General features: G+C 41.3%; 1 protein-coding gene across 1 annotated transcript in view; it reads left to right on the top strand.

Annotated features, from left to right (window-relative positions):
- The window catches only part of gbe1b (glucan (1,4-alpha-), branching enzyme 1b), a 72,807-nt gene that overhangs the window by 26,304 nt on the left and 31,521 nt on the right, over positions 1–14,982 (top strand). Inside the window, exons 8-12 of the mRNA XM_020646310.3 lie at positions 3,586–3,701; positions 4,577–4,704; positions 4,997–5,095; positions 13,475–13,585; positions 13,678–13,849. Coding sequence (XP_020501966.2) covers positions 3,586–3,701; positions 4,577–4,704; positions 4,997–5,095; positions 13,475–13,585; positions 13,678–13,849 — 626 coding nt within the window. The remainder of the gene's footprint in view (positions 1–3,585; positions 3,702–4,576; positions 4,705–4,996; positions 5,096–13,474; positions 13,586–13,677; positions 13,850–14,982) is intronic.

Raw genomic sequence — 14,982 nt, 5'->3', positions numbered from 1 at the left:
TTATGCAAAAGAAACCCTTCAGAGATATCCTGAATCTACTCAAATGTGGTGCATCGGAGAAAACTGAGATGGGGGAAAAGTTGGCCTGGCAGACAGCAATTGAAATGTGAAAGGCAGAAGGTACAGGGTGATACTAATTACAGGTTGCTAAACATACAAACAGTCTCACAGGCAGCAAAATATCCCTCCTGGGATGACAAGCAAAAGCAGCTAGCTGCCAGGCAGCCTACAGTAAGCCAGACAAACAGCAGATATCTGACACAAAGCACAGAAAAACAGGGACAGTGTGAGGCAGAGAGTTTACCCTGAGAGGCTGCCTGCATCAGCACACTGTCTGTAAGGATGCTTTGCAATGTGCTACAAAGTGAAGACATGTTGTTCTTGTGCTCATGTACATTGTTAAATTTATATCTTGTCTAAAAAGTAAAAGACACATAGCACAAAGCACATTGAAAACTATCAGCAAGTTATATCAAGAATGTAGACTGCTGTGACCATTTAATGTATCCACACTCTGAATGAATAATTCCTCGATTTAATAAATAAATAAATCAAATAGCAGGAATTGTGAATTTATTGCAGGTGTTGCTCCTGTCAATGTCTGTATCCTGGCTGCATTAACGACTGCAGGGATTGGTAAAAAGCCTGAAATACGTTAAATGAGGCGCCTTATTTGTCCTTTTTGGTCCAACAAATGCCCGCCATCCATCAGGCTGTCAAGTCTCGTTGTTTGAGCATCACACTTCTGGTGGAATGACCTGTCAGCTTCCAGAATTTATTTGCTCCTATCTGCAGCTTACCTGTGATGTTGTGAAAACAGGGACTTAAATCTGTCTCTCTGCCATCATGACAAGTTGCCTTGACCTGATATGCAAAATTGACTTCTAGAAACAAACACAGCATGTTTCTGTATCTGCTCTGCGTGCACCAGAACATAAATACTGTAATATGGGTCACAGCGGATGTTCTGCTGGAGGAGGAAATAAGCTCTGATAAGGAGCAACTAAGCATGAAGCAGACGCAGGGAAAAAGTCTGTGATTTGAATTGGCTTGTAGTGACTTTTGTAGCAGCAGCGTGTGCTTGCAGGTAAAACACGGCACCTATGATAGATTACCTTATCTTCCTCTACAAGCAGCAATATTAGAACTTTACTCTATTAGTGTTCTCGAAGCAGGTTTCACTGTCATTGCGGAGCTTTAGCATGAGGACACTGTAATATGCAACTGGCTTGAGTATTAACACCACAGGCCGAGTGATAACTTCATTGAACTGCATAGATAAGCAGGGATTGCATCGGGTATAGAGATCTACTTTCCCACTGTAATTGGACTTGATGATGAATGGCGTTGTGGGTCCTAATGTGGCAGTACGGTTTCATCTCAGGCCTCTGGCTCTCACTGGCTATTATCTCCATCCCGTGAGGATACATTGTGTCTGAGCCTTTGTTGGCTCTGCGCAGTGGAGTGGAGGACCTAATCTATTTATCACAGGGTCTGCGTGACCACCCAGCCAGGCTGCAATATCGGATCATACCAGACTCCCTTGTGCTGATCCTCAGGGGAAGGAGGAAGCGGCGATGTAACATGCAGCTTCACACCTGTCAAACAGAGCTGAGGTTGGTCATCCCTGAGGAATGGAGCACAGACAGCAATGCATTTAAATGTATTTTGTGTCATGGCTTACTTGGCCCCAAAAAAATCTGGGATTTAGTCTTCTGCCATGGAGGATGTAATCCTCAGCATTTAGTGTTGGAACATTCAGGGTTTGAATCAATGATACGATTTAAAGAAGAGGCACTACTAAGAACAAGAACAGTCGAGTGTTTTGATGGGTTTTTGTATTTCAAGATTTTACAGAAGTGTTGTTGAAGCATGAACTCCTCACTGCTCCAACAACTTTTTGACATGATGAAATTGCATCATTCAAGCAAAGAATGGCGAACTGCCCCTCAGTGTGGTGTCAAAACTGAAAAAAAAAAACCCCAAATGAAATTCAGTATCTAACTTTTATATTTCAGGGTCTGGAGCAGGTTTTCAAAGTTCTATTGTAGATATATAGAGAGCTGAAGAGAAATGAAAACTCCCCGCTGATCTTTTAAACGTAATCTTTTAATAATACACTTTTCGAAAGATGATGCCTCACAGTCAAACTCTTCTGGTTCACTTGTTTTGTCTCTGCAGGGATGGTAAATATTTTAACGTTTCTGTTTTTAGTACAGTGGATGAACACAGTTTCCCACAAGCCCAAGACTAGTACTAGAAGGATTTCACCATCGTGATGATGCAGTTTCTTTGTGTTGTTTTATTTTATGTTATTTTATTTTGTTCTGCACATACGATTACTCACCACACTTTGTCCAATAGAAACAATAAAAAACAATATACGTTTTCTTAAATATAACAGAACAATGCAAACAACAAACTCCATCTTTAGTGTCCATTTGTTTACTAAATGATCAAATGGATGAAAGAAGTGATATTAAAAAAAGATAGTGGTCATTTTAAAAGAAAGTGTTGTTTGATAACTTTTTTTTTATGGAAGCCATAAGCAGACATGCATCGTCAGAAAAATAAAACATACATTAGATCAGTGTGTCCATATACAGGCACACTAGAAACTTTGTTGCCGTCATATTTGGACCTGACTGTGCAGAGATGCTCTGACTTGGGATTTTCAGTCTAAGCTCACATTGAGTCATTGTCGTGCATGTGTCATTCGCCTCACATCCTCTGAGCTTTGCTTCCTCTTTCAAAACAATCTGTGTACGATGTTCCCTTTGTGGCTCACCTCATAGGCACAACCAAATCTTGAGTTTTAGCCGATGTTTCCATGGCGACGCTGCGCTGTATGGGAAGAGGTGAGGGTGCGTGGAGTACTTTGCCTTGAGTGGCTGTTCAGATCACGATGACTCTTTCCATCGCTCAGTCGGAAACAGGAAAGGGGGCCATTTATGGAATCCACCTCCTCCTGCCTCCTTCAACACATGCATGATTTGTAGCACGGCAACCAAACACAGCCACAAGTTAGTCTTCTGTATTCATGGAGTTTGTTAGTTTTACCCATTTGTTTTCTGAAAGTATTTCCCCTCTTTCTCGTAGGGCAGAGTAGCTCGTCTGATATTGAAGGTGGAAGCCAATGATTTATCTAATCCCTAGGAGAGGGAGCTCTATTCCCCTGCATGGTGTTTGTTTACCCAAGTGTAGCATAAAATCCTATCAGTTCAAATACTCAGGGAGGGCCCGGCTACACTAAACGCTGCCCACTGGTCATGAGAGTGGTCTGATGGAAATAGGAAAACTTCGCTGTGCACTGTAAGCCACCGAGTCATCCTGATAACTGGAAACGTGAAAGACAGAATCCCCTCTACGGTGTAGTTAATGAAAACACCGTCCTGTCACTGACACCCCATCTCCAACATAATGGAGCTCTGCTTATCAATATGTGACTGTCCTGTAGCGGTGAAAATTAATCTCTGCTGCTTTAAGTGCATGATGAGATGTGTGAATTATTCACAGCTTCTTGTTTATCTGACCTTGAATGTGTGTGCGCGTGTGTGTGTTTTCATTTGTTTGTGTATTTTCTAGCTGGGAAGTGTTGCGGTTTTTACTGTCAAACCTACGCTGGTGGATGGAGGAGTACTGCTTTGACGGCTTCAGATTCGATGGTGTTACCTCTATGATGTACCATCACCATGGCATCGGTAAGGCTGCTTTATGTGTATCATGTATTTCAAATGAATAAGCAAATCATCCTCCTTTTCTTAAAAACCTAGATTGTGAATTCTGCAATGACCTCCTGCAGCCGGGGAACATGAGGCAGCATTGGAATTATTGTGACTAAATACTTTAACCTTTATGTACAGAAAATGTTCAGAAGGCAAGGCAGGTGGGAAAACATTCACCAGATGATCTTCTATTTTGTTTTTTTTGGCATAGAGAGTAATCAGGTGAATGCATATTACCTTTCTAAATATGTGCAAAGAGCACTCCTAGCTGCAGTGTGCTTGACATCACAGTCAGTGGAGCTTTGAGCATTACATGATATTTTTGTTGCTGTCTTTTCTGTTCAGATGTGTTGACTGCAAATACCAACAAATACATTTAAATCAAACAATCAAAGAGAGAATCATATATTAATAACAAAATGTAGGGCACACAATTGTGTAGCTGAAAATGACTCAAGAAACATGAGTAACAATGAAAACGTTAGCCTGAGAGAGAGATGGAAAAAATCAATATAACTATTTTGTCTCCAGTCTTTATTATACACATTATAGTACAATTATTCTCACAATATCCTTGAATCATGAAAGGTGCTACTTAAAGGTGTCACCTGATTGTGCAGCCTGTGTACTTGTGAGCAGTTAATGAATCGATGTGAGATGTGCAGTTTCTAACATTAATGTGCCTGATAATGAGCCGTTAAAATGAACATTTATTTCAGTTTAGAAGTAATACAAAGATATGATTTACAATGGCCTTTGCTTTCCCTAAAACAGTGAAGTGATAGATTTAAAAAAAGTTTAGTTTGGATAACAGGATGAGTGTTGTTGACTGTGTGGGTGTTCCTCCTCAGGCACAGGCTTCTCAGGGGACTACAGTGAGTACTTTGGCCTACAGGTGGATGAAGACTCTTTGGTTTACCTGATGCTTGCCAATCACATCCTTCATACCCTTTATCCTGACTGCATCACTGTTGCAGAGGTAAAAACAGACTTTACCACGCACACCTTGAGCATCCTCTCACTTTGCAATGACACTGCCCCCGGCCATTATTAATTAAAAGCACTTATTAGTTAGGCATAGCTTACTTACGTATTCATTGGTGCAATTAAGAACTAATGCAAAAAGAAATGGAATGTCACTCTTTTTGTAGCCTGTGGATAGGGTTTTCTGCGCATAATGTGTGTTGTGGGGTGGTGTGAGTGACTACTGGGAGAGAAACCTGTGCACACAAAGTGAAAATGTGATATGAAATAGTGTGACTTCTGTGCAGGATGTGTCAGGGATGCCGGCTGTCTGCAGAGGAGTCGAGGAGGGAGGGCTTGGCTTTGATTACCGTCTCGCCATGGCCATTCCTGATAAGTGGATTCAGGTAAGATCACTTACTTGTTTATGCGTCTTATTTTTCTGTGCCCCTTTCTGTTGTTCCACAGTGACTTTAATTATTCACACGGTAGGCCTAAACTCGCTCACAAACTCTCTGAGCCACTAATGCAGTGGAGAAAAAAAATCTGAAAGCGTTTGCCTTCAAAATGAGGATGAAAGACAAAGGGAGTGACAGGGCATGTTAGGAAGCATTATACACTCTTGTGCTACATTACAGCTGAGCCTGTTTGCTAAGCTTTTGAGCCTTTTAAGAGGCTTTCAAGTGTGAAACTTTCTGTAGAAACATAGTGACGCAAGGAGCTTGCACTGTATTTTCCTTGAGGAACCTTCACAAGGATGCGCCTGGGTACATAACGTTGACATACGGAGAATTTTGTTTTCACCTGGGTAGAAGACCCAACATGCACAAGGGGAAATAGAACAAACAATGGGCTGCTGCAAGTTAGGAATACACTAATTCTTAGAATAGAAAAACTAATTGGCCTTCAGGTGCCTGTAATTTATTAGGACAGACCTGTGTTGTAATTTATTAGGGCAGACCTGGGTCGAAGGTTACCTTCAGCAGACTCCTGATGTTCAGTTTTTAAGGATTCTATTTCATACAGTATATGCTGCTATGTTCTCTTTGTGTATAATATGAATTTGTAATGTATTCAAAACTGCGGTAAGTTCTGCAGTTAGAGGAGTTTTGTATTATATAAAAACTCAATCATACACTTCACTGAACATTTAGTGCAAAAACTGAACCAAACTATGTATTCATTCTCACATGAAGATTTTTCACATGGATTGACTTTTGTTATCTGTATCATGTTTTTTTTTTTTTTTAAACAATATTGAAATGGATGATTGTGAATGAGAGATTATGACAGTGATAACACAATGAAGCTACACATTTGATTGCACGTTTAATTAATGATTTTAAATAAAGCTACAAGCACAACATACTGTAACTTAAAAGTTTTTAGTAAAAAGGATGAAAAATATTTTTAAGCCATGATGCTAACAGCTAAACGCTGAATCTTATTATAAAGACTGAAACATTTTAAATAAGCAGTGTTCTCTTTCCATAAAACACAGACATTTATGAGTATGTTTTTATATCACAATGACCTGTCTTTTACAAATGTCAACAGGTCCTCTGCCTGTCTTAAGAGATTCAACATGCTTTGAGGGTGTTTGAGAAACTGATGGAGGTCTTTGGGCGTTTTTGTAAAGCCAAGCAGCGTTATCTTTCTTTAATCCTACATGCGATGTAATAAGAAGGTCATTAGTTACCCCTGTTTGAATAGAGATATGAATAAGTGATAGAAGACGCTTGCTTGTTATTGAAAATGAAAGTACAATAAAGATGAGCTTTAATAATGTTAACATGAAGGTCAGCTAGTCACTTATCCAAGCTGAAATGTCTTTTGTTTCTTTTCTTTTAAGTGGAGCTGTTGAAGTCAGCTCAAGTCACGTTTACTTTTACTTTGATGCATTATTCAGTCTGAACGTCTGTCCTTCAGGTAGCTTATCTGCTGTCAAAGCAGATAAGCTTTCTTTCTGTTTAAACTTGCTACTCTGTTGATTTGGCCCAATCAGGTTGACAAGTTAAAGAGTTCAGGAACAAATAGAAACACACATTTTAAACCAACAAATCTGTGTGTCAGACCCTCCACTAATTCAAGCTATGATTGGTTTATTTATTATCACTCAAACAAGAGGGACGGTTAGCTGTAGAGAGAAGTTATAAAATTAAAAGTATAAAACCTGCATGATGTTTCATCTTGTCATGGAATTATTGCATGACAGCCTCTAATCAATTAAATGTGTACAGCACATATTGAGCGTTGAAGGACCTCACTAGATTTCTGATGGCTAAAATTACTAAAAGAAAATTGACAGTGTAATTTTTGTATCAGTTTTAAAAGGGATAAAATTGTTCCTTTTGTGAGGATTAGCCTGCTGTTTTAAGTCTCCTTTCACTTCCTAAAGTGTTTGTTGTCTTTGATGCCAAAGATTCTGTTGACATATTTGAAAGCTCCGAAGGAAGGTTTGACTTTTGGTTCCACAAATATCTTCCAAATGTTAAAATCTGACTCTGAAAAGTAAGAGAAGAAAAGGTTTGTCTGAAAACAAAATGTGGAAATTGTGTGCATGTGAACTGTATATTTTCTTTGCAATCGTCGCTGGTCGTACTGTGGAGCAGAAAAGCTTGTTTTGGAAGTCTTTAGTTTTATCTGTAAAAGCCCTGTTGGGTAAAGCAGTTGTTTGGCCTTCTGTCAGCGTGTTTTGGGGATTTTCATGTTTCCTGGTCATCACTATCAGTCATGCTGTCTTTGTTCTGCTGTCTTTAACAGAATGTAGCCCGTGAACAACATTTAAAACACAAAATTGTCAACAAAAAAAAAAACACACCCACTGAAGTACAAGACATAGACCAGCCCCCACAGGCAGGTGGCTGTTCAAAAGAAACAATGTTATGTTTGTGAAGGTATTTATCCGCTCTGTGTTTCCAGTATGATGAACATTTTCAGTAACAATTTATTGTTTTGTCTCATTTATGACTTGCAGGAATACAACAGTTTTAGTGTTTTTTTTTGGTTTTTTTACTCCTAAAGATACTGTAACATAGGACGCCTATGGCCTATTGGTTAAGTCGCACACCATGTACAGAGGCTATTCACCCCAAACGGGCGGCCCAGGTTCAAGTCCAACCTGCAGCTTCTTTCCCCCGCATGTCATTCCCCACTTTCTTTCTCCCCAACTATCCACTTCCGTATCATATAAAGGCATAAAAGTACATCTTGGAGATAATGTTCTTTCACTATATCATCATTTTATATTTATATTTGACTAATAAGAGATGCTTAAAATAACACAGCTCAGCAAGTGGCAGTGGGAAGAGGCTTGTTGAAGACCGAAACACTTGCACTCAGAGGCGTAATGTGGTTTAGTAAATGACATCTAAACCTCCTTAGTGCTCTAACATAATTAAAAGTAATTCATAGCAGATAGAGCGTTAAAATCCATCATAATCGTGGCCATCACCATGAGAGAAAATAATACAAAATAAATATGGAGGTGATGATTGCAACATGATTTTTTTCTGATGTGTAATCCTTTGTCTGATGCAGATTTAATTTATGACAAGGACAAAAACAGTCATTTGGATTACTGCATGGGTAGAATAATGGGGTAAAAAACAACTACTAAAATATTTAATACCACTACACATATTCTGCTACTAATCATTACCATCATCCAGTGCTGTTAAACCATCCAGCGCTGCTTCAGACTGGATGGGAAACTCTGGGCCTCAAATGTTCTCCATCCTTCCAAACAAGTGTTTAAGCACCCTTTAGCTGGCCACTTCAGTCCAAACTGACTCTGTGAGAGTACTTAATGACCCACAATGGGAAAACGTTGTTTGTAACTGGGCAGCCATTAGGTATCAATGTCCAGAACTGCATGGTGCTGAAGCTAACACGGGGAAAGTGTATCAATACCAATCCTTCTATCCAGGAAGATAAAAATATAACATGCATATCCTTTATTGAAAGTACCGTATCAAATAATTCTCCAGCCCTAAACATGCAGACTTGCTCTGCGAGAGCTTTTTTTTAATGCCGTTTGGAGAATTGTGTGCCTCCTCTGGACACCTCGAATATACTGGCGTTACTTTGGATCAGTACATAACTTGGACTTTGCATCGTCAGTATGAGACTTTGATTTTTGTAATCTGGCAAATATTGCTTTAGAGAGTACATTTGTAGGAAGGCAGGCAGGCAGGCAGCAGGTTATCTCTGGGGATTTGTCAGTCTGTTTGGGTTGGCTGGTGGATGAATGTGGATTGTTTCCCGCTCTGTCTTGTCTGTTCATGTATCTGTGTGTTTGTATTTGGAACAAGAAGAGGCCTTTCCCTGTTTGATATTTGAGGAAAAACACTGTTTGCAGAATACCTAAAGAGGTTATCTGTTGTAAGATTCATGAAACGCTGTCTTTTTTTTATCCACTAGCCAACATAGAAAGTTCTATTTACTCATATTTTGGTGCAAAAGCAAACCAGAGTGTGTGACCTCGCGCCCCATGCGTCCTCGTGCTTAACAGTTTCTTGTGTTTCTCGATGGGGGAAGTCTATGCATCGTTAATCAAGTCTGTCTCTCACAGCGGTGGGTTTAACTCAACGGCGAGAATGGAGGGAGGAGAGGGAAGGCGCACAGAGATGGGGGGGGGGGGGAGATAGTCCCAGACTTGACCTTCCTCATTGATGCTCGCAATAGCTGTGCGGCAGGCAGCGCTGCACCGCTGAGACGCAGCCTCAACAGCAAGCAGAGTTTTCACAGGATTATCCTCGGGACGCCTCTGGAGACGTTGTTGCTGCTATTACTTTGCAAACAACATTGCTTGCAATGCAATACGCGTTCAGATACTCCTACTGGTTGCATTTTTTTCAATTAAATGTGTTGCCTCCCTGAGGAATGGGATGCCATGTGAATGGTAAAGCTTGGGGTAAGAAGCAAGTGAGCAGCAGGATCCTTGTATTTCTGTGCAGGGAAGCATTCATATGAACGCGCCGTGGTGTAGTCAGTGAAGTGCACTCAGGGCTAGCCTAGCCTCTTCTCACAGAGTGTCAATTAGGGAGGGATTTGAATGGACTGAAGTGGAGCCTCCAGTGAGGTGTGTGCTGCTGAGAAGGAGCCCTAGATCCGGGGGGCAGGCAGGCAGACAGGCAGACAGGCAGACAGGCAGGCAGACAGGCTGGAAGAACAGAAGGAAGGAGAGACAAAGAGACGGAGCAGCGGGGCTGTGAGCTTATTTATAGATTCACATGTGTGCACGAATGAGTCTCTCCAGCGGGGGCTCATGCTGCGTTTCGTCCTCAGCATGACTGATTGATATGACTCATTTACTGGCTGCAGAAGGCTGTTAGGACCAACCGGCTGTGAAAAATTAAGATATCCTAATGAGAGGACCAGATAAGGCGCACAGCACAAGTTTGGATGATTCGATCTGATTATAACCATAAAATGCTGTCACTCCTAATGGATAATGTTACAAAAGCCCTCTAATTTAACAAGCACCCTTCCCTCCAGCTACAATAGATTGAGATGTAATTGAAACAATTAGAGGCGGAGGAGGTAGAGGGCTCGCTGGTCGCAGCTCGGATAAGTGAACGCGATGCAGAGAATTCTCCGGTATCCCTCTGCTTCTCTTAGCTCCACAACTCGAATGACCTCCGTGTCAATTGTCCCGTTTTTTTTTTTTTATTCCTGTTCCTCCATTTATTTTAATTGAATGAAAATATCAGTGGGCACAGCTTTCTCCTCATTACTGTCAGGGAAAAATCCATTTCTCAGCCTCATACTTTGCTCTGTCCGTCATTCTGGAAACACTTTCAATTAGCGCGACTAAACAAAATTCAGCCTTTAGCAATGATGGATTCCAGCTTGTTTATGTAAACATGTGAGCAGCTTCACCGCCAGCCTTTAAAGGGCGCCCACTCTCTTGACCCCATGGCCCTTTGGTGTCACCCTCCTCTCGCTGCCTTTAATGGCAGCATAACAGCTTTATCCAGCTTTACTTTATTAGCTAATTGCACTGTGAGACCTCCCATGGTATGGTGCTAACAGGCAGAGCAGGATTTAGTCAGTGCAGGTTTCTTCAGGAAAGCTTTTTTTTTTTTTATAGGCAAACTGTGAGGTGAGCTGAAGAGTGTCGTTCAGCTGAGCGGGGCCTCTGGCAGAGACGTGTGTGGGCTGAAAGTTCATTAATTTTCCAAACTGTGAAAAAAAAATAAAGATAGGGAGGCATTAACTTGATCCATGGACTTGAGTATTGCACACCTTCGTCTCTGCGGGCGCCACTGTACTGTAGGTGTGAAGAGAGGATGTCCCCATGGCAACGCCAAACAGCTCCTGTGTAGTGTTTGCAAAAGCAGAAGAGGAAGGATGCTCAGGCACTCACTAAATGTAGAACAAGAGCTTCACCATGAACACATCTCTGTGTCTGACTCCTCCTGGCACCGTGTGAGGGTGGAGGAGAAGCTCTTGAATCAGTCTCAGCGTGTCAGTGGCGGCAAAGTGACCTCATCCTGCACTGCTATGCCATTTTTTTTTTTTTTTTTTTTTTTTTTTCTTAAATTTTATTTCTGGCTCTGCCTAATTAATCTGGGCACTCTGGTTGGCTCCTGACAGCCGGCTTGTAAAGTAAGATTTGTGCACTGCTCATTATCATTGATGAAGTGGAGTGTCAGCGGTGCCAGGAAGCTCGGCTGGTCGGGGCTGATGTGGGTGAGCTGGCGGTGGGGAAGTCGTCAACCCAGTCGCTCCTGTCTGCGCTCCGACAGTCCCACTCCCAGATTAATTGCTCCCGGACCACTTTTGCGGTTGAATTGAATTGTAATGATTCATAAGGAAGTGTAAAGTGTCTGATTGTACGTGGATGTGGAGGCGGCTGGGATGATCTCCGGGGTATTTCCTGCACATTCAATTGTTTAGCTTTTAGATTGGAGCTGGTTGAGAAAAGACGAAGCAGCATTTAGAGGATTTATTTATTTTCAGCTGGTGTTGCATTTTAGCTGCAGGAGAGAAATGTATTTAAAATGTTATATCACTGTGAGAAGTTTCCATCTATAACTACTGTATGGTGAAAATATCCAGGATGCTTTTTAACCGTGCTACCGAAAACAACATACTTCTCATTTTCGGTCTCCGTCGTGCAGCCGTCTTGTTTATGAGGAAGTGCATTGTAGTAATTGTTCATAAAGTAAATTTGTCCCATCTGAGGTTAAGTATGTTTTTGTTATTGTTCTGTAGTCTTTATAGGACCTTCATTGACCTTTCATTCATGCTTTTTCTTTACAACAATTTGTCTTCAAGATTAATTTACAATGCAGAAAACTTGCACAGAATTCATTACAAATATGTATCAGCATCATTTGAATTCTATACCTCTTGTATTCATTATATAAACATTTATAGCTTTTGACTTTGTAGGGAGGAATCAGATCCTGTCATTCATTCCTTTTTTTGTTTGAGGTCTTTTATGAGTATGTGTTTATGTGCCTGAAAACTGAATGTCTCTGTCTTTGTACATGGTACAATAAAAGACAAAGTCAGAGTTTATACAAACTTAAATTCTAGTATAATTAACATTGGCAAGAAACAAGAGAGTTTCCATTCAGCAGATTTTGGTAACAATAATTACAATTATTTTTCAGCCCATTTATCTGGAATAAAGCAGGTAGCTGTGATTGCTAAAAACAACATCAAAGGCTAATTGTTGACCACTATAAGCTCCTTAGCATCAGTTTGAGTGTGCTTCATTCAAAGAATACTTCACCTGGCTTGGAGAAACACACAGAGCTCAGAGAGAGTTAAAGATCAATCTGTACTTCATGTAGATGAATGGTGCTTTGCTGAGCTTCTCTGGTAGTGTTGGCATTTGACTTATACGGAGACACAATGCTGAGGTGAGAAAGAGTGATTGTGAACAGGTGGTGATGTATAGAGCAGGATTGCCTCTATTTAGGTGAACCAGCCAGTTCATCTCAGACGTATTGATCGGCACAATTTACTCTCTTTACTCCAAGGATTATGGGTCTGTAGAGTAATATAAAGGTTTCCTGACATGTCAATCAGCTGTCACAGCCAATTCCAGCGAGCAGACTGCAGCCTGTCGCTGAGACGAGCTCGCCAACGCTCCCACCAATCAGACGGCTGCATGTCCGTCACCAAGGGTTCTTGGAGGGCATAAACTCTCTTCTACTTTGGATGATATTGATATGCTGTGGCTTTCTAGCATCTCTCTTTGCCCACTAAGGCTGCAAAGTAGTCTTAACTCTGCCTTTTGCTCGTGTTTGCTTATGTAACTCTGAGTGATAAGGATCACTTTTGGTGACCGTATAGCAGTACTGTGTGGGCAGATGTGCTCGAGACGCATGTGTCAGCGGCCCCCCGTTTGGCTCTGACCTCTGAAAACGACTCCTTTTGGCAGGAAGTGTGCATGTAGGCAGGCCAGTGGCAGGGCATTGATTCCACGCTTGGATTTATTGTTGAATCCCTCCGTCTGGATGAGAGGCTCTGACCTTGCCCATCTCAGGTGGGGAGGGCTGATGCCTTACTACCCATGGGCTGTAGTGAAGTTATTAAAAAGTCCATTACCGCCATTCAAAGGTAGACATAACTCACAGTGCGGATATAGAGATGTCAAAACAGAGATTGATCTAAGAAAGAAGTGTAACCCAGAGAAAACTTAAGAAAGGTAGAAAGACTGCCAGAGCTGAAATAGTGAGCTTTAGACATCAGTCAGAGCAGGCTGGATCTCTCAGCTACACATCTATCAAACCCTTTTTCAATAAGCCTTCTCTGTCAATGTGTAGATCCTGAAGGAGTTTAAGGATGAAGACTGGGACATGGGCAATATAGTCCACACACTGACCAACCGGCGCTATGGAGAGAAATGCATAGCCTATGCAGAAAGTCACGACCAGGTACACTGAGTTCTACAAAAAATGTAACTTTGTGGTGAAAAAAGAATCCTTATTATCTCTCTGTGAGTATTAAATCAAACAACCCTTTTCAGGCTCTTGTCGGGGATAAGACTCTGGCCTTCTGGTTGATGGACAAGGAGATGTACACCAACATGAGCTCCTTGGTTCCCATGACGTCCATCATCGACCGCGGCATTCAGATTCACAAGATGATCCGCCTGATCACGCATGGTTTGGGTGGAGAAGGCTACCTCAACTTCATAGGTGAGTCACACAGGAAATGACACACACTTTTGTTTTTCTCAAGTGTGAAGTTTCCTACTCTCCTTTGTTTGGTATTCCCTTTGTTTGTTCGCTTACTATTTAACCATGCATTTGCATTAATCAAACAAAACAAGTAATTAAGCGTTGTATTTGCCTCTCGGAACGTGTAATAATCTGTGATAAAGCCCTGTAGCTATTTTTTGATTGCAAATGGTAAGCATAGTTTGCATGGGTGGCAATGATTTAGGATGTAGACACTGTAACATGTTGATTCAGCTCTCACACCATGCATCATATGACACATTCAGACCATCCTCAGCCCTACGGGTTATCCATGCAATGAGCTGATTACTTAAAACACTTGGGTTTAAACCTACATAGTGACCTTTAATGGCTGTAAATATAATGACCCCAGTACCTGATGTAATCTAAAAACAGAGTCTGTGTCCTTTGGAGGTCAGGTTGGATGATTGAGTCAAAGCGGTTGTTTACACCTTGTATTAATATCCGTCCTGGTTGATCTGATAAAAAATTGATAAGCCTCCATGCTACCCCAACTCAGATGACATGCGGAGTCGGTCTATCACGCATTCTGTCCACAGTGGTTTCATAGTGTTGACGCTAATGCATCCTGGGTAGCTCTAAGGACCGCCCCTCAACTTGGAGAACAATGCTGCTTCTCTCCGGGTGTAAACAACGACGCATTCAGTCTTTACAAACAGAGAAGATGTGGGGGCACTGATTTGGATGCGGGGCATGCAAGCGATTTCATATCTCAAGTACTCATTGGAGGCACATTGTTAATTCAAAGCTCAAACGCCTGTTATTAAGTGCTGTCCACTTGTCATCAGATCACTCAGAGCGGATGTTAATTCAAGGCAGCCTCAGACAAACATAGGAATCATGCATATCGCACGGACATGTACTTATTCTTCCATCCATATGCGTTTCTCACCAGCAACAGTCAGAAACAGGCTTCATAATATACTGTCCACCACCAAAGCTCTCCCTTCTGTGCTAATTTATGCTACTGTAAGGGGTCTTAATCTTTTGTGCAATAGTGCCACTTATTGTTGTTTTAGTGTTGCATCATGATGTCTTAGAGTTTGTTATTTAATTTAATTTAATTCCAT

The sequence above is a fragment of the Labrus bergylta genome, chromosome 11, assembly GCF_963930695.1.
Source record: "Labrus bergylta chromosome 11, fLabBer1.1, whole genome shotgun sequence".
Lineage (NCBI taxonomy): Eukaryota > Metazoa > Chordata > Actinopteri > Labriformes > Labridae > Labrus > Labrus bergylta.
The sequence above is the reverse complement of the archived record's forward strand: the minus strand, read 5'-3'. Positions and strand labels throughout refer to the sequence as shown.